Source organism: Podarcis erhardii, assembly GCF_964252035.2.
Source record: "Podarcis erhardii genome assembly, chromosome: 10".
NCBI classification, from domain to species: Eukaryota; Metazoa; Chordata; class Lepidosauria; order Squamata; family Lacertidae; genus Podarcis; species Podarcis erhardii.
In genome coordinates, this window is record NC_138500.1 from 2,408,076 (window position 1) to 2,426,774 (window position 18,699).

Here is an 18,699-nt window from a genome sequence, read left to right on the forward strand (position 1 = left end):
TCTTTAAAATTCTCAGTATGGCAGGAATCCCTTTTGCTCATATGCTGACCAGATATATTATCCAAATGGATACACTGAACACCTAACAGGACGAGATAGCTTTCGACGTGGTTTAAAGTGGAAGGGAAAGTTTCAATTGAGCTCTGGGTCCTGTTGTGGGGCTTCCCTCTGGGGGAACTGGCTTGCAACCAATTCTACGACTAGAGACATCCGACCTCCTCCCCTGGTGCAGACACCCCAAAGTGATCAAGCCAGGGACACACACACAGAGGATCCTAGTGGATGGAGTGCCAGGCTTTTATTGGCAATTGCAGAGATTACATTCCATGGTTATCATGAGTGATGCCGGAAGAGAAGCCCTGAGAACAGAGAGAGAAAGGGCAGGCAGCCTGCCAAAGGCTAGCTTGCGCCCGAGAGCCCACCGCATCCCTGGCTCTCTCTGCTGGACATTCATAGAAATGCAGATACAACCAAGTTAACAAAGACTAAAAGGTGTCATTTATCTCCCACCGCCCCCAGCAAGCAAACCTATTCTCGGGGAAAGGAAGAAACAAGGTGGAAGGCCCCCTCCGCTGCAAAATCTGACCCTCCAGCAGGTCCAGAAGCTTGTGCTGCTGCTGGGCAAGGGGCAGGAGCCGCCCCCCAAGTCCTGGCCTCAACTGCCTGTCGTTCCGGAGAGGCTCTGGCAAAGTGGGCTGGGATTACATCTGGGGAGGGAAGACCTCCAGAGCAAACCTTGCCCCCCCCCCCAGATCCTCTGGGGCAACCTTGCCCTCTGGCCCTGCCTCCGAAGCCCTCCCGCTGCCTCCCCAGTCCTGGCCAAGGCGTCTCCTTGGGAAACCGCACGGGGGAACCGATCCAGTAATGGGAGACGGCGGCCAGAGCTGGGGGTCCCTGCAGCAGCAAGTAAGGCCTAGAGACCCTCTACCTCTGCCCCAAGGCTCACCGGAGTGGGGGTGGGGGGCCTCACTAGTCCTTGGCCTTCCGTTGTGCAGTCTCTGTCCCCAAAGGCAGCCCCCCCATGCCATCTGTGGCTAGCACTGAGGCAGACCAGGAGGACCCGTGAGGAGTCTAAGATCTGGAAGGGATGGGCTAAGAAGGGAAGGAGAGGGGTATATTGTGCATAGATCTGGGGCAGGAGAGAAATCTCTGGGGGAGAGGGCTGAGCATGGCCAAGGGAAGGCACAGTGGTGGAGGCAGCAGAGGGCATGGAGGGCCGAGGGCAACAGAAGGCGGAATGGAAGCAGGCGAGGGCCATGGGGCGGCTCACACATCCCCTCCCTGTCCCAAAGTGCAGTGATCTCCTCTTCCCACCCTCCCCATGCCCAAAGGACCTCCATCATGGAGTGACCACCTGCCGGAAGCCATGCCTGCTACATTTAGCTGCCTGGCATCCTCCGGGTCTGCTGCCACCCCACGGGGGCTCCTTGGCCCCCTTGCCCGGCTACAAACCAGCCCAGCCAGAAGCCAGAGAGTTTTTGCCGCTGCGGAACGAGAGCTGGCCAGCCAACCCTCTTCCTGCGTCCGGGGAGAGAGCTTTGGTCCACTGGCAACAGTGCCTCTTGAGGTCCAGGAGTTCGAGTTCAGGTCCCGCGATGGCGCCAGCCAGGCTGAAGCCTGGGCGCGGAGGCAGGACGGGCAAAGGTCACTCGCAGAGAGATTTCTGCTGGAAGTAGGCTTCGAAGCGGCACTGGGCATATTCCTGGGAGGTAAGAGGAGGGGAGGAAGGAGGAGGGCAGAGTCAGGGTCAGGCATTCCACCACCTTTCCCAGAACATGAGAAGCCACCAGCACCCAGTTCTAAAGGGATCCTCTTGTTGCATAATGCATCCCTCTGCCTTCACAAACCACTGGAAGTTCGCTGAAAGCATCACATGAGAAGAGCCTGCTGGGTCAGCAATGCAAGGACTCACCAGGTAGCCAAACTCGATGGTGGAGATCTTGGCCTGCAAGATAGACCACAAGCCCCAGAAGAAGTGGGAGGCCATCGCAAATCTGGGAGAGAGAGATGGGGAGGAGAGGAGTCAGGGAAGGAGGAGGAAGAGGAGCTGGAAGCGAGGCAATGGGGGTCCAAAGCAGCCCCTCTCCATCATATGGAGGGGTACTGGCTCAGGGATGGAGCAGCTGCCCTGGGCATCCATGTTTCCAGTTAGGCAAAGATCAAAAGACGACCCGGATGATCGCCAGATTATGTGTACAGATCTGTAGGTACAGACCACCCCCCGACCCAAACTAGTTTGTTAAGAAAATCCCCAAACTCGGTTCCATGGGTGACTCTGGGTCACCTCTCTGCGGTAGCTTACCTTAAAAGTTTTAAGTGTCTATACGCTTATCGCATTTATAAATTTTAAATTTATTGTTGTACATTGTTTTAAATAAAACAAATTCCTTCCAGTAGCACCTTAAAGACCAACTAAGTCAGTTCTTGGTATGAGCTTTCGTGTGCATGCACACTTCTTCAGATACACACATATCTGAAGAATATGTATCTGAAGAAGTGTGCATGCACACGAAAGCTCATACCAAGAACTGACTTAGTTGGTCTTTAAGGTGCTACTGGAAGGAATTTGTTTTGTTTTGTTTTGTTTTGACTATGGCAGACCAACACGGCTACCTATCTGTAATTGTTTTAAATGTTTGTTTTCCTTCTGAGATTGTACCCCCAAGTGTGTTTTATAAGCTGGTCTCCAACCGTAATAAATTATCTATTATCTAAAAATAGGGGCAGAGAATGAAGCATGAGTGCCACCTTGAGCCCTTTGGCAAGATACAAATGGCACAAATGGGAAAAAGAATGTGGAATATTCCTGCCCCTACTGGCAGCTCCTGGTAGGGCTGGCAGAGCCCCTGATCGAAACCATGGAGAGCCTCTGATTGATTGATTGATTGATTGATTGATTGCATAGATAAATAATACAGATCAATCTCAAAGGCACACTCCTCCATTGTCTCCATTGTCTACACTGCCTCTCTCTGCCACTGTAGGCAATAGTGAATTTGACCTTTAAAGCCCTTTGTGGCTTAGGGCCCTCGTATTTATAGGACCGCCTCTCCTGGTCTGCCCCGCAGAGGACCTTAAGGTCCATGAATAGCCATAGTTTAGTGGTCCCGGGCCCTAAGGAAGTTAGATTATCCTCCAACAGGGCCAGGGCCTTCTCAGTGATGGCTCCGACCTGGTGGAATGCTCTGTCCCATGAGACCAGGGCCATGCAGGATTTAACCTCCTTCCATCGGGCCTGTAAGACAGAGCTATTCTGCCTGGCTTTCAATTTGAACTTAGCCTGATCTTTTATTCCCCTTCCTTCCCCCCTTCCCCTTTTTATGAAGATTACCCGCTCTGGGATCCCACAGCTAATTCTCCCCTGGTCTCCTCGCTGGCCCAAATAGGACTAATTTAGCCAGCTAGCCCTGGTGATCATCTAATGCTTATTGGATGGATTTTCTCTTTAAATTGATTTTTGAATTCTGAATTTATTGTTATTCACGTTTTATACTGTATTTTATGCTGGTTTTTTGTTGCATCAATTAAGTATTTTAAATTTGTTATTAGCCTCCCTGAGCCCGGTTTTCTGAACCGGGAAGGGCAGGGTAAAAATAAAAAATATATATTATTACTATTATTTATTAATTCCCAAGGCGACTTTCCTGTGTTCCCAGACACTGACCGGCTGATCTCCAGAAGCATCTCCTCCTCGAGGCGCTCCTGCTCTTCCGGGGACGGGCGAGCTTTCTTCCCAGCCGCCTCCTCCAGGTAGCAGCGGATAAAATGCAGCTGTGGAAAGAGTAGCCTCAGGGTGAGTTGGGAGAACAGAGCCGGGTCCTCACAGGGCAGGCTGCTCCACTCTCCGAGTTCACCTTGCTCTGGCCTGCTTGCCCGAACATGCTCATTACTGATCCTCTTAATTTGATTTATAACCACCTCAAAGTCCCAGGGCAGGTCATCATGCTTTCAAAAGGCAACACTGGAAACCAAAAAGCTTGTGCTCTTCGGAGACCTACAGCTGTTTCTCCTCAATAAATATTTCCCTTTAAATAAAAAAAGACGATTTATTGCTTTTCGGTGAAGCTGAAAGGCAGCTCAGAGAAACGGAAGAGGCTGCTAGACCAGGCCAGTGGCCCATCTAGTCCAGTTGCCCACGGTGGCACAATCAGATGCCTGCGTGAAAATCTGAAAGCAGGATTTGGGCACAAGAGCAACTCTACCCTCCTGTGGTTCCCAGCATCTGGGATTGAGAAGGATTGCTGCCTTGGAGACACAGCATAGCTATCCTGCCTAGGAACCCTCAAAAGCCCTCTGCTCCTCCTTGAATTTGCCCAATCCTCTTTGAAAGCCTTCCAAATTGGTGGCCCTCGCTGCCTCCTGTGGCAGTGAGTTCCATAGTTCAACTATGCGTGGAGGACTTCCTTTTCTCTGCCCTGAATCTTCCATCACCCAACTTCATCGGATGTCCACAAGTTCTGGTCTGACAAGAGAGAGAAAGACCTTTTCTCTACCCACTTTTTGCGTGCTGCGCATCATTTTATAAACTTCTAATGTGTTGCCTCTTTCCCACCTTCTCTCTGAACTAAAAGGTCGCAGACATTGCAATCTATCTTTGTAAGGTCATTGTGCCATCCCCTTTCCTAAACTTTTCCAAACTCTGCAATATGCTTTTTGAGGTGAAGCAACCAGAATGTGGTTGTACCAAAATTTTGTACAGTGGTACCTCGGTTTAAGAACTTAATTCGTTCCAGAGGTCCATTCTTAACCTGAAACTGTTCTGAACCGGAAGCACTACTTTAGCTAATGGGGCCTCCCGCTGCCACCAGGCAATTTCTGTTCTCATACTGAAGTAAAGTTCTTAACTCGAGGTACTATTCCTGCTGAATTGTTTCCAAGTCAGGGACTCTCACAGTTTCCAATTGTTCCAGTTACAGATAGGTAGCCGTGTTGGTCTGCCATAGTCAAAACAAAACAAATTCCTTCCAGTAGCACCTTAAAGACCAACTAAGTCAGTTCTTGGTATGAGCTTTCGTGTGCATGCACACTTCTTCAGATATACTGAAACAGAAGTTTCCAGACCCTTCTATATAGTGAGAAGGTGGGGAGGGGTATTACTCAGAAGGGTGGTGGGAATGGGTGATTGGCAGATAGCTGTGATGAGCCTGTTGATGACTCTTAATGACTGCAATAGGTCTTACAGGAAAAAGCAAGGGGTGAAAAGGTGAAAAATGGCTTTGTCATGTATAATGAGATAAGAATCCAAGGTCTTTGTTCAGACCAGGTTTCTCCATGGTTTTAAGTTTGGTGATAAGTTGTAATTCAGCAGCTTCTCTTTCCAGTCTATTTCTGAAATTCCTTTGTAGTAAAACAGCTACTTTGAGATCTTGTATAGAATGTCCTGGGAGATTGAAGTGTTCTCCTACTGGTTTCTCTGTCTTGTGATTCCTGATGTCCGATTTATGTCCGTTTATTCTTTGGCGTAAGGTCTGGCCTGTTTGTCCAATATAGAGATATAGAGTTTCCAATTGTGTCATTCTGTAACCCGAGATACCACTGTATAACTGCATGACAAAATTGACAGCCTTGTTCCGAATCTTCCAAAACTCTGCCTCTGTATTTTAGTGGAGTTTAGTGTGCTTTGGAAAGAACTGTGACAGATGAGGGAGGCAGGAATCAATGTTCAAATAAAAATTCCTGTCGTCTTGCTGCTCTGGGCAGGGGCTTCTGAGAGACCCCCTGCCCTCCAGCCTCCCTGAGCCTTCAGCCTCCAGAAGCATTAAGGCTACTCAACTGACCAGTTCCAAACGCACAGAGTCAGCTGCTAAGTCAAACGGGCACCAAAGGCTGGCCAAGCCAGCAGCAACTTAGTGTAAGAGCCTAAGAGGTTTCTGCCAATTACAATTATGCAAATGTAAGGGGGAGACAGTGATATTCAGAGGACCCAGCTGTTGATATACTGGCATTTATTCTGGAAGCCCAAAGGCAGGCCCCCGTAAGTTAGAAATGGGTTTACAAAGCAATTATAATGCTTTCTTTCTAACTACGCCAATAAAAAATCAACACCCCTGCCCCCTGCGCAAAGCCTGCAGGAACTACAGAACACAGGCGTCTGCTTTCAAATGCAGTAACGGGGGAACCTAAATGCTTGTTGCAAACCACTTTTGAGATGTAAAGGCAGCCAAAATTATCAGGTATTTGGGACTTTAGAGAAAAGACGAGTGAGAGGCAACCTGATAGAAGCTTATAAAAATTATGCACGACATGGAGAAAGTGAAAAAAGAAAAGTTTCCTCTCTTCTCTCACAACACTAAAAGTGATGCACAGCCAGCGAAGCTGAATGTTAAGAGGACTTATTGCAAACTGCTTTTAGCCAGGGTTTCCTGTTGGCCTTGATATTAATTCTCCTTCTACCTACATTTACTCAAACTGTGATTCATCAGCTGTATGTTATATGAACGCACATGTGTCATTCTACTTCTCCCTTTTGCTGTGGACGCTTCAGCGCAACGGCAAGCCCCCAACATGGAATAATTTGGCGAGAAACAAAAATGGGCCGTCAACGGAGAAACGGCCACTTCCTTCAAGCGAGAGACGTCACGTCCTTGTGGCAAGCAGAGGGCAGCCGTTACCTGTTGCTGGCGGCTGGGGTAGTTTTCTGGGCTGGCTTTGTAGAAAGGCCACTGGTCGTGGGCGTAGTTGTACACCCATTCGCAGAAGTGATTGGCAATATCGAAGCCCCTGCAGGGAGAGAGGGAGGGAGGGTGAAGCTCAGCCCACTGGACTCTGTGGCTGAGAATCAAGCCAGGATCACACCCGCCCCTCCAATATGGGCAGGTCCCTCCTGTTGGCCTGCTGCAGGGCTGGGGCATGGGACGCTTGCCAACGGGCTTCACTGGAATGAAACCTCTTTTGAGAGTTTCATGGTGGGAAAAAGCCCCATCGGTAGTTGGGCAGCAGGCCTGCCCCCCCCCCCATTTTTCCTCAGCACAAAGAAATCCAGAGGCTTGCCTGGTTAAGGAGTCACTGCCCCTGCGGTCATTGCCTGACCTCTTGCCACCAATAATAACATCAACAATAATAATTTATTATTTATACCCCGCCCATCTGGCTGGGTTTCCCCAGCCACTCTGGGCGGCTTCCAACAGAACACTAAAATACAATAACCTATTAAACATTAAAAGCTTCCCTAAACAGGGCTGCCTTCAGATGTCTTCTAAAAGTTTGGTAGTTATTTTTCTCTTTGACATCTGGTGGGAGGGCGTTCCACAGGGCAGGTGCCACCACCGAGAAGGCCCTCTGCCTGGTTCCCTGTAACTTGGCTTCTCGCAGGGAGGGAACCACCAGAAGACCCTCGGCGCTGGACCTCAGGGTCCGGGCAGAACGATGGAGATGGAGACACTCCTTCAGGTATACTGGACCAAGGCCGTTTAGGGCTTGAAAGGTCAGCACCAACACTTTGAATTGTGCTCGGAAACATAGGTCTTTCAAGACCGGTGTTATGTGGACTCGGCGGCCGCTCCCAGTCACCAGTCTAGCTGCTGCATTCTGGATTAGTTGTAGTTTCTGGGTCACCTTCAAAGGTAGCCCCACGTAGAGCGAATTGCAGGAGTCCAAGCGGGAGATGACTAGAGCATGCACCACTCTGGCGAGACAGTCTGCAGGCAGGGAGGGTCTCATCCTGCATACCAGATGGAGCTGGTAGACAGCTGCCTTGGACACAGAATTGACCTGCGCCTCCATGGACAGCTGTGAGTCCAGAATGACCAAGTTCCGATGTCTGCCGCCCGCTTCCCTGCCTGCCCTCACCCCCAAGCTCACCGGTAGTTGTAGCTGCTGTACTCGAAGTCGATCAGCATGAGGCGGTCAGAGGCGGCAGACTCACGCCCAGCCAGGAGCAGGATGTTCCCTGGGTTGTGGGGAGAGAAGGAGGAAGAGGAGAAGTCATTAGCAGCCACTCGCCATGGCAGCTATGCGCTCCACGCCCCTCCAGTGTCAAGGGCAGCGTAGTGTAGTGGTTAAGAGCGGTGGACTTATAATTTGGTGGACCGGGTTCGATTCCCCGCTCCTCCACATGCAGCTGCTGGGTGACCTTGGGCCAGTCACACTTCTCTGAAATCTCTCAGCCCCACTCACAGAGTGTTTGTTGTGGGGGAGGAAGGGAAAGGAGATGTTGGCCGCTTTGAGACTCCTTTGGGTAGTGATAAAGGGGGATATCAGATCCAAACTCTTCTTCTCTTTTTATAATTATATTTATTTATATCCCACCTTCTCCTCCCCCCTGACAAGAACTCAAGGCAGCTCAGTTGAAACAGAACCTTGTGGGGAAGCAACTGTTAAACGCATACATATTTTGTAGGTATAGGTAATTTTACATGTAATATATATGTGTAACAAAACATTTCTCTCCCATCGCCATCTGTATTTCTCCAATGGTTTGATTTCACTCCCAAAAGTGCCCCTGTACCCTGAGACAGATGGATGCCAACAAAAATTGTGCACAGTGTATGTCTCCCTCTGTGTGATCTACAAAAACATACAGATAATTCCAAGAAAAACAGCCCTCTTGTTAAAAGCAACCAGTTCCCCAAAGCCTGTTGGAACAAGGGCAGCACTCATCTGCTGAATAGGGATTCTATATCTGCTGCTGTAGGTATTCCTCTGCTGGCGGAAGGAGAGCCAGGAGGGAGCCCGTCTGGCTTCCCTAGGCAGGGAGATCCAAAGACTGGGAGCTGCCACCAATAAGGCCCTGTCTTGCGTCCCTACCCAGTATGTCTGTGAGGGGGGATAGGAACGAAAAAAGGGCCTCCTCTGGAGCTCTCAGAGCCCAGTCAGGTTCATATGAGGGAACAGGATCTTTCAGTATTCCTCTGGATACTGGTTTCTGGGAATCACAGGTGGAGAGAGCCCGGTGGAACTCAGGTTCTGCTCCCAGAACTGGCCTCAATGGGCCCTTTGGGTCTGATCCAGCTGCAAGGCTCTTCGTATATGGCCTTCCGTTCAGGGTGGCTGCAGGCACTGGTTGCTCTCATAGCAGAAGGTGTGCCTTGCCCCGCTCTGCTCCAAAGAAGCCATCTCAGCATCATTCAGGGGGTGGGGAGTGGGACTGAGCGCCACCCAATATTCACAGGCCCCTGGCCAGAACCTGGGGGAAAGATCACACCACCACCCCAGCTTCCCTTCCCCGCTTCAGTGTCCTCACCTTCTTGCACGTCGTTGTGGCAGAAGACCACGGGGGACGGGGTGGACTCCAGCAGCTCCCTGAAATTCCAGGGGAGAGAGAGAGAGGAAAGAGAGTTGGAAGAACGAGGAGGGTGTTTGCTTTGCACAGGGGAACCCCCCACCCTGAAACAGAGCATATTTGCAGAGGGAAAGGGCCCCCGAAAAGAAAACAAAGAAAATATCCACCCCATCAATTCATGGGAGACAAGAGGGAGTTTTCTCCTGCTCCAGAAAGCAGGATTCAACCCGAACCAATAGATTCAAATGACAAAGAAGCTCAACTTTTGGAATAACTTTCTGATGGCAAGAGCCATGGAATGGACAACCTTGGAAGGTGGTTGGAATCTCCTTTGCTGGAGGTTTTTTAAACAGAGGTTGGATGGCTGTCTTTTGCTGTGTTTCCTGCATTACAGGGAGTTGGTCTAGACGGCCCTTGGAGATACCATCTGTCTCTACAATTCTGTGATTATCTTGGCCAGAAATGCATCTTCCCTGTTTCGAGGCCGGTTGCCTCTTGCAGCCAGAGGCTAAAGGCATGACGCTGCTTCAGACAAGTCCAACAACTGGTCCATTTCCTCTGGAGTTGGAGTCCACCCCCCACGGCTGCCCCAAAGCCTTCTGGCAGCAGAGGGGCTGAGGCAGGCAAGGGACCTGCGCTGCCACTTAGAGCTATGGACCCTGCCTTGGCAGGGGGCGCGTGACGGACAGCAAGGGGCAAGGCATCCCACCATGGACTTGCTAGTTCTGCCAGGGGGCACAGCACTGGTCCAAGGACCCTGATCCTGTGCCTCTCTGCCGCCCGCTCACCTGAGGCTGCGCATTTCCGCTTCCAAGTTGTATGCCTTGAGCTTGTTGAGCTTCTGCAGCTGGGCTTCCTGGGGGAAGGTCAGATCAGAGATCTGCCTCAGGTACCTGCCAACAGGGGGAAAGGAGAATCGGTCAGTCACTGGCTTTCTCCAGCCACAACCCAACAGGCTGTGATGGCCTGTGATGGACTCGGGACCAGAGGCGTCTCAGTCCGCACCGGATCCTTTGCCTCAGGCAGCATCTGAACCGAGTCTGGGGCCTGATTCTAAAGAGCCCCAGTCTGCACAGGTTCCTCTGCAACAAGCACCAGCTGGGCCGAGTCAGGGGCCTGAGCCTGCCCTGGCTCCAGATGCGGGGATGACCTCGTTGCCTCCAGCTGGGCCTTCTTTCTTTTTATATATACAGTGGTACCTCAGGTTACAGACGCTTCAGGTTACAGATGCTTCAAGTTATAGACTCCGCTAACCCAGAAATATTACCTCGGGTTAAGAACTTTGCTTCAAGATGAGAACAGAAATTGTGCTCCGGTGGCACGGTGGCAGAAGAGACCCTATTAGCTAAAGTGGTGCTTCAGGTTAAGAACAGTTTCAGGTTAAGAACGGACCTTCAGAACTAATTAAGTTCTTAACCTGAGGTATCACTGTATATATACATTTAACATTTTTATTAACATATAAAACACAAACGTATACATTTACACAATACACGTACACAACACACTACCTTCTTTTCATAACATAAAACATACCTACATTACTCTATATATTACCTACCTATACTGTACTTTCCTGCCAACCTAGCAGTTGGAAAACACGTCAGAGCGCAAGTAGATAAATAGGTACCACTCCGGCGGGAAGGTAAACGGCGTTCCCGTGCGCTGCTCTGGTTCGCCAGAAGCGGCTCAGTCATGCTGGCCACATGACCCGGAAGCTGTATGCCGGCTCCCTCGGCCAGTAAAGCGAGATGAGCGCCGCAACCCCAGAGTCGGCCACGACTGGACCTAATGGTCAGGGGTCCCTTTACCTTTTATACTGTACATATCAACATACCTACACACCTACCCCACACGGACACCCACCAAGTGACTTGACGTCTAGTGTTCTTGTTACATTACTTTACTTTTCCAAGTAGCCTAAACGCATTTCGTTATTTCTTTAATCTCTTCTTCTGTCTGTCTTGACTTTCCTTTCCTTTCACTCTAATCATTTTCTGGATTCACACAATATCTGTCAGAAATTCTACTTTTCCCACATAAATGTTGATGTATTCCTTAAAGATAGCCCACTCCTTATTCACTTTTTGTACCATATCTCCTCTTATCCTCCCTGTTAGTTCGGCAAAAAGGAAGTATTCCATCATTTTAGATAACCTGTTTTAGTCGGGACGCTGCTGCTTTTCCAATTCTTGGCAATCAATAACCCTGCCGCAGTAGTTGCATACATAAAATATTGGTCTGACCGTTCTTTTTATTTCCTCTGACATGATACCTAGGAGAAAGGATTCTGGTTTTCTAGCCTGCAGCTTTCAAAAGCACAAGGAGCCTTACTTCTCCATCGTCCCGAACATCCACTTGGGCTGCTTATTGAAGGGCATCACCATCTCGTGGAAGCGAGCCATCTTCGTGGCGATCTCCCCCGAGATGCTGGGGTCGGGCAAGTCCTCCGTGGTCAGGCGCCGGCTCTGCGGGGAAGAGACATGGGCGGCATGAGAGCCTCTTCCTCTCCCGCCCGACGGAAGCCAATTCCCTCTGCGGGCAATAGCTCCGTGGACACCTGCCCCAGAGGTGTGGGGACCCCTGCGCAACAGAGCGCAGAAACAGCAGGCAAGAAAGCATCTATTGAGAGTCCGTATCACAGGTGGGAGGAAAGTTGGGTGTGCGTGTCTGGGGCCACTAAACCACTGCCAGAAAATGAAGGAGGGCATTGGCTCCGATCCAGGTTCCAATGTCTGTATGTTGGCAACATCCACAAGCGGACCAGCCTACCTCACAGGGCCTCTGTGATGAGAACACTGGACAGCCAACTTGTACAAAGCATTACTCAGAATAGCAGCTTGTACAACCCATTAAGGACGATAATATGACACTGGCTCCCTGTTTTCGGACCACAATTCCCATCATCCCTGACCACTGGTCTTACTAGCTAAGGTTGATGGGAGTTGTAGTCCAAAAACAGCTGGAGGCCCAAGGTTGGGAAACACTGGAGTACAGGATCAGGTTTAAGGTGCTGGTTTTAACCTTTAAAGCCCTATACAGCCTAGGACCCTCGTACCTACAGGACTGCCTCTCCTAGTATGTCCCATGGAGGACCTTACAGTCTTCAAACAAAAACATCTTGGAGGTCCCGGGCCACAGGGAGCTTAGGCTGGCCTCAACTAGAGCCAGGGCTTTTTCGGCTGTGGCTCCAATCTGGTGGAACAAGAGACTAGGGCCCTGCGGGACTTGACATCTTTCCACAGGGCCTGCAAGATGGAGCTGTTCCACCAGGCCTTTGGCCAAGACACAGTCTGACCCCCTCCTTCTGTAATCCTCATAGAACTCTAGCCCAATGGTTGCCATTAATTTGATTCTGAATTGATTTTAGAATGTATTTCAATTAATTGATTGTGATTTTATGTAAACTGTGTTATTTTTACTGTTGTTAGCTGCTCTGAGCCCGGCTTTGGCTGGGGAGGGCAGGATATAAATATTATTATTATTATTATTATTATTATTATTATTATTATTATTATTAAATTCAAAGTGGAAACAATTAATTGCATTTATTCAAAGCCCAATTAAAACTATTTAGTTCAGGTTTCCTCAAACTCGGCCCTCCAGATGTTTTGAGACTACAATTCCCATCATCCCTGACCACTGGTCCTGCTAGCTAGGGATTATGGGAGTTGTAGACCAAAAACAACTGGAGGGCCGAGTTTGAGGAAGCCTGATTTAGTTTAATTAATTCCAACAAACCTGATGAACTTGAGCCAGCTTTTCCAAGTCTGAAAGTCATTTACACCTCCCATATTCCTTCTGCCAGCCCCTCAGGTAGTCCCGCCCACCCCATGAACCACTGATCCAGGGCACAGTCAACAACCCACCGGGATATATTCCTCCAGGCGCCCCTGGGGGAAGATGCCGTAGAGTCGCGGTCCCAGCATCCGCTCAGCCAGGATGGCAAACATGACGCTCTCGAGAACCAGCGAGTCAACCCCCTGCAGGAGAGAGAAAGGTGATGGGGTCAGATTCTGCCCTTGCCCCCCCCCCAAAGAGAGAGGGTGTTGCACAGCCCTGGCAGAGAAAGACGTGCAAATCATAGAATTGTAGAGTTGGAAGGGACCGTGACAGTCAAACGGCTTCAGCAGGGAAGGCAGCAGAATTGTGGGGCCTCAAAACCCTGGCCCCAGAGGGACAGAGAAGGCAAAAAGGATTCGAGATCAGGCTGGCCACAAACAAGACCCTGAAGTGGCCTAAGAAGAGAAGAAGAGCCTGCCAACGGCCCATCGAGTCCAGTATCCTGTTCTCACAGTGGCTGACCAGATGCCTCTTTGGGAAAACCTGCAAGCCGGATTCAAGCACCAGAGCAGCACTTTTCATTCCTGTGGTTTCAAGTAACTGGGATTCAGAAGCATTCCTGCCTCCAACTGTGGATGGCATAACAGAGCCATCCTGGCTGGTAGCCAATAATAGCCCTCTCCTCCTCCAGGAATTCATCTAATCCTCTTCAAAATCCACCTAGGTTGGCAGCCATTATAATCTAATCACCAAATAGCACTTTAAACCTGGGTTATGGTCGCCACAATGGAATGTCTAGGTGCCTTTTTGAGTTATTTTATTGTTGTTGTTGTTGTTGTTGTTGTTGTTGTTGTTGTTGTTGTTGTTTTCATTATTTTATATGTTAAAGAAAAAACCTCAGAGCGGTTTACAACACCTCAAAAAATCAAATTAAAAAAATCCAGAAAACAGTGGAGCCTCGGGTTACATTGCGTCCAGCTTACGTCACCCTCAGCTTGATAACAACAACAACAACAACAACAACAACAACAACAACAACAACAACAGCAATAATTTATTATTTATACCCCGCCCATCTAGCTGGGCTTACCCAGCCACTCTGGGCGGCTTCCAACAAAATATTAAAATACTGTAATGCATCAAACATTAAAAGCTTCCCTAAGGAGGGCTGCCTTCAGGTGTCTTCTAAAAGACTGGCACAAACCTGGAAGCACTGCAACAGGTTACTTCTAGGTTCACGTTGTTCGCACAGAAGCGCAATATTGCATGTGCGCAAACGCGATGCTTTGGGTTGCGTCACTTTTGGGTTGCGGTGGGGCCTCTGGAACGGATTCCCGTCATAACCCAAGGTTTAAGCTTCAAGGGAAATATTTCAGATCCTTCTCTAAGTGACATTTTTCTTTCCTTAGTCACCTACCAGGCATATAAAGAGATTCCCATGTGGTCGCAGTTGCAAAATGCGCCTGGTGACTGGCTAATTTAACACTGCTCTTGTGGGAGGCATCCCCAATCCCTGAACAAGCTTCAACTTCTGCTCTTTATGCTAACCAGGAGAGCTGCTCCTTTGCAAGCAGAACAGGAAGAGGATCTAGACCCCCCCACCCAGGCTGCCCTCAAGAGACAGTGGTAAAAAGCAGAAGAGGGCCAGTATCCGCACAAGACGCCATCTGGGGTAGAGTGCAAATTGCAGACGAGAGCCCCAATTCTTGCTGGATCTTCAAATGAGGGGCAGGGCTGCATTTAGACACCTCTCTGCTCTTGACTAAAGTTTCCCGCAAGGTGCTGTCAGCGCTACATCGGTTCCTCTTCAGCCCTTGGGGAGCCAGCACAGAGAAGGCCATGCCAAGGGGTCGGGGACCAGAAGATCTCACCTGGAGGATGACTCCGTAGATACGCAGGAGAACTTGGCGTGGCTCATCTTCCGCGGTCACAATGTGATCCGGGAGGGTGCACTTGTAGAGGAGGTTGCTCAGCCCCCCGCTGTGGAGAAAGCACAACCCAGGAGGGGAGGAAGAATCAGAAATGGGGGAGCGTAGGTGGAGATGGAAGAACAGCAGAACTGGCAGGGAGAAAGAGCCTCCAGGCAGGATGCCAAACACCCCCCATCCCAAGTGTCTGTGTGCGAATGCTCAGACTTTAATAATGCAAGAAGAGATTCCTGGATCAGGCCAATTGCCCACCTAGGCAAGCATCCTGCTCTCACAAGGGCCAAGCCGATGCCCCAACAGAAAACCTGTAGTAGTAATTTATTACTTCTACCTTGCGCCCATCTGGCCAGACCTCTCCAGCCACTCTGGGCAGCTCCTAACAGAAGATTAAAAACACAATAAAACATCAGTCATTAAAAACTTCCCTAAACAGGGCTGCCTTCAGATGTCTTCTAAAAGTCAGATACAGTTCATACCTCGGGTTACAGACGCTTGAGGTTGCATTTTTTCGGGTTGCGGACTGCCGAAACCCGGACGTACCAGAACGGGTTACTTCCGGGTTTCGGCGGTCGTGCATGCACAGAAGCACTAAATCGCGCTTTGCGCATGCGCAGAAATGCCAAATGGCAAACCGCACATGCACAGATGCATCCACTGTATATAAAAAAAATGAAAGCTGCAAGCTAGACTACCCCAGTTGCGGCTAGGGCACTGGGAGAACATTACCAGTGGCTGCTTGACACAATGGCTCAGCACTGCCTCTCAATCCCAGTTGCTGGAAGACGCATTAGGGAAGATTTGCTCCTGGGCTCAGATCCTTATGTTTTATGCTATGAAAATTAGGTAGTGTGTTGTGTACGTGTGTTGTGTAAATGTATATGTATGTGTTTTATATGTTAATAAAATAAAATAAAAGGAAAAGTTGTCTCCACTGTGCGGGCAACAAAATGCCAACAAAACCAGAGGCCTTTCTCCTGGGCATGGTCGGCCAATTGGTGCCAAAGAAGGATAGAACTTTCTTTATGTACGCCACAACAGCAGCAAGAATACTTATTGCAAAGTACTGGAAGACACAAGATCTACCCACCCGGGAAGAATGGCAGATGAAGGTGATGGACTACATGGAACTGGCGGAAATGACTGGCAGAATCTGAGACCAAGGTGAAGAGTTGGTGGAAGAAGATTGGAAGAAATTTAAAGTTTATTTACAGAAACATTGTAAAATTAAGGAATGTTAGAAGGAGGCTGGAATGAAGTTATGTGGCTTTAGCGGAAATATTATAAAGGATTAAGTAAAAATAGATTGTTAATGGATGAAAGGAGGAAAGGTAAAGTTACATTAAGGTAAAGGTAAAGGTACCCCTGCCCGCACGGGCCAGTCTTGCCAGACTCTAGGGTTGTGCGCTCATCTCACTCTAGAGGCTGGGAGCCAGCGCTGTCCGCAGACACTTCCGGGTCACGTGGCCAGCATGACGAAGCTGCAGCACACGGAAACGCCGTTTACCTTCCCGCCAGTAAGCGGTCCCTATTTATCTACTTGCACCCGGAGGTGCTTTCGAACTGCTAGGTTGGCAGGCGCTGGGACCGAGCGACGGGAGCGCACCCCGCCGCGGGGATTCGAACCGCCGACCTTTCGATCGGCAAGTCCTAGGCGCTGAGACTTTTACCCACAGCGCCACCTGCATCCTTGATAAAGTTACATTAAGATAAATTATAGGATAAAAATTGGGAAAGATGGAAAGAATTTGCTGAAGTAGCTAACCGAACTAGAATACAAAAAAAGGGAGGTGCGAGGAGGTCAAGGAAACAATTAAATGAAAGATAAGTTATGGGAAGGTTCGTTGTGTTTTTTAATTGTTTCTATTTTTCTGTTTTTATTATTTTTTTTCTTTTCTATTCTCTTCTTTTTTATTGTGATGTGTTGTTATGTTTTTGTTTAACTTGGAATTATTTCTTTCTCTTTTTGTAACATTTAAAACTTTAATAAATATTATTTTAAAAAAAACAAAAACAAAATGCCAATTTTAGCTACTCCCCAGAAGATATTCTGCCCTCCTTCACTGCCCTGTTGTTTTCCAATCTCACCGGCAGCTCCCACCCCAGCCTCTGCCCAGCCATGCTCTGTGCTGGGCAGGGCTCTGGCAGTGTGGGGAGCGTTCCTGGAATGCCTTGTGAAGGAGACAGTGACCCATAGGCCTGCTGTGGCACATCCCACAGCAGAAAGGAACAATTGACCCACACCCCTCCTCCTCTGGGGGCAGGAAAGGCGCAGAGCTGCAAGGAAGAAGTGAGTCATTTTCCGGAGAGCTGAGCTGTCCAGCTGCAAAAGCAGCAGCAGACGAAGCAAATAATAAGAATAATATAATAATAATAAATTTATAATAATTTATAATAATAAATAAATACCCCGCCCTCCGCAGCCAAGACCGGGCTCAGGGCGGCTAACAACAGATAATAAAAACAAGCTGATTCAAATACAACTTAAAAAACAAGATTAAAATACAACATTAAAACATTAAAGAAGCAGGCCAGAGGGATTTATATCTCTCTCTACATACAGGGGCGTAATTGCAAGGACCTACGGCTTCAAATATCTGGCAGATCAGATCAGAGAATCCCTGGCAGATCAGCCACCCAACCTCCGCTTAAAAAACCTCCAGCGAGATCCCACTTCCGAACAGCTCTCGCCAGCACAAGGTGTATTCTTCTTCCAGGTGTATTTAGTCAGGGTCTCGTTTCTTGGAACTTGAAGCCACTGGCGGGGTCCGACTCACCTGAGCAGGGGGAAGCAAGCTTGCGAAACCACACGACAACCCTGTGAGGTAGGTTAGGCTGACGGAAGACAGCGACTGGCCCTCACAGGGAGCTTCATGGCAGAGTTGCAGGGGAGAAGTGGTGCCTGGCTCCAAAGGTTCATGGCATCAAGCCCCACTTTCTCCCAGGTCCTGGCCCAGCGCTCTAACCACTGCGCCGCACTGCCTCTCCTCCCCATTTCACCCCACGCCAACCCTTCCAGGTAGGCTAGGCTGGGAGAAGTGGTGCCTGGCCCCCAAGGTTCATGGCATCAAGCCCAGCTGCCTCCCAGGCCCTGGTCCAGCGCTCTAACCACTGCGCCGCACTGCCCATTTCACCCCCACGCCAACCCTGCGAGGTTGGCCAGCCTGAGGTTCTAGCCCCATTTCACCCCCCCCCACACACACAAATATAGCAACCCTGGGAGGTTTGTTCACGGGCGAGATTCGAACCCCGCTCCCTCCTCGGGGCTCTTTTCTGAAGCCCAGAGCTGGAAAGCCGGTGCGCCGCTATTCGACGCTCTACGGCAGACGCGGCGAGTGGAGAGAGGCTGACGTCACCCGGCGCGGCCGCGCGGCTCTTCGTCGCATTACGGCGGTGGGGGCGGGGCTCACCTGACGGGGACGACGCCGAGGTCTTCGGGCGCCGCCAGGCAGCGCCAAGCGCCGGCCAGGAACTCCCGGCACCAGAGGAAGGCGCGGAGGCGCGTGGGCCCGGGCACGGCCGGGGAGCCCCGGGGCGAGCTGGGCACGGCGAAGTCCCCTCCGGACCCGTTTCCCTCAGGCGACTCCATCCCGCGGCCCGCTCGCCTGCGCTGGCCGGAGCCCGCCAATCAGAGCGCCGCTCGCCTCAGCGCCTCGGCCAATGGCGGACGCGCCGGGCCTTCGCCCCACCCACCGGGCCCCGGCCCGCCCAATCGCCTCTCCGTCGCTTGGACGGCCCCTTTCGCTCTCATTCGCCGCGCGTCCTCCTTGG

At 50.1% G+C, this 18,699-nt stretch overlaps 1 protein-coding gene and 1 long non-coding RNA gene across 2 annotated transcripts in view; one reads left to right on the plus strand and one right to left on the minus strand.

Moving 5' to 3' along the window:
- Positions 1-18,699, plus strand: part of LOC309352066 — a 96,845-nt gene that overhangs the window by 59,611 nt on the left and 18,535 nt on the right. The window lies entirely within an intron of this gene.
- On the minus strand, positions 284-18,562 carry CHKB (choline kinase beta). The gene is made up of 11 exons (XM_081880113.1): positions 18,339-18,562; positions 14,875-14,983; positions 13,090-13,203; positions 11,555-11,688; positions 10,009-10,113; positions 9,182-9,240; positions 7,801-7,888; positions 6,612-6,720; positions 3,665-3,771; positions 1,913-1,994; positions 284-1,702 (listed from the first exon to the last, which is right to left on the minus strand). The coding sequence occupies exons 1-11, from the start codon at positions 18,515-18,517 to the stop codon at positions 1,646-1,648; spliced, it is 1,143 nt and encodes a 380-aa protein (XP_081736239.1). The 5' UTR covers positions 18,518-18,562; the 3' UTR covers positions 284-1,645.

Bases quoted from the DNA above. Each gene is read 5' to 3' on its own strand.
- CHKB (XM_081880113.1), bottom strand. From the start codon at position 18,517: ATGGAGTCGCCTGAGGGAAACGGGTCCGGAGGGGACTTCGCCGTGCCC. The intron at 14,984-18,338 runs GTGAGCCCCGCC...CTTTCTCCACAG, and splicing joins CTCGGCGTCGTCCCCGTCAG to CGGGGGGCTGAGCAACCTCC. The intron at 7,889-9,181 runs GTGAGGACACTG...CCCACAACCCAG, and splicing joins CCACAACGACGTGCAAGAAG to GGAACATCCTGCTCCTGGCT.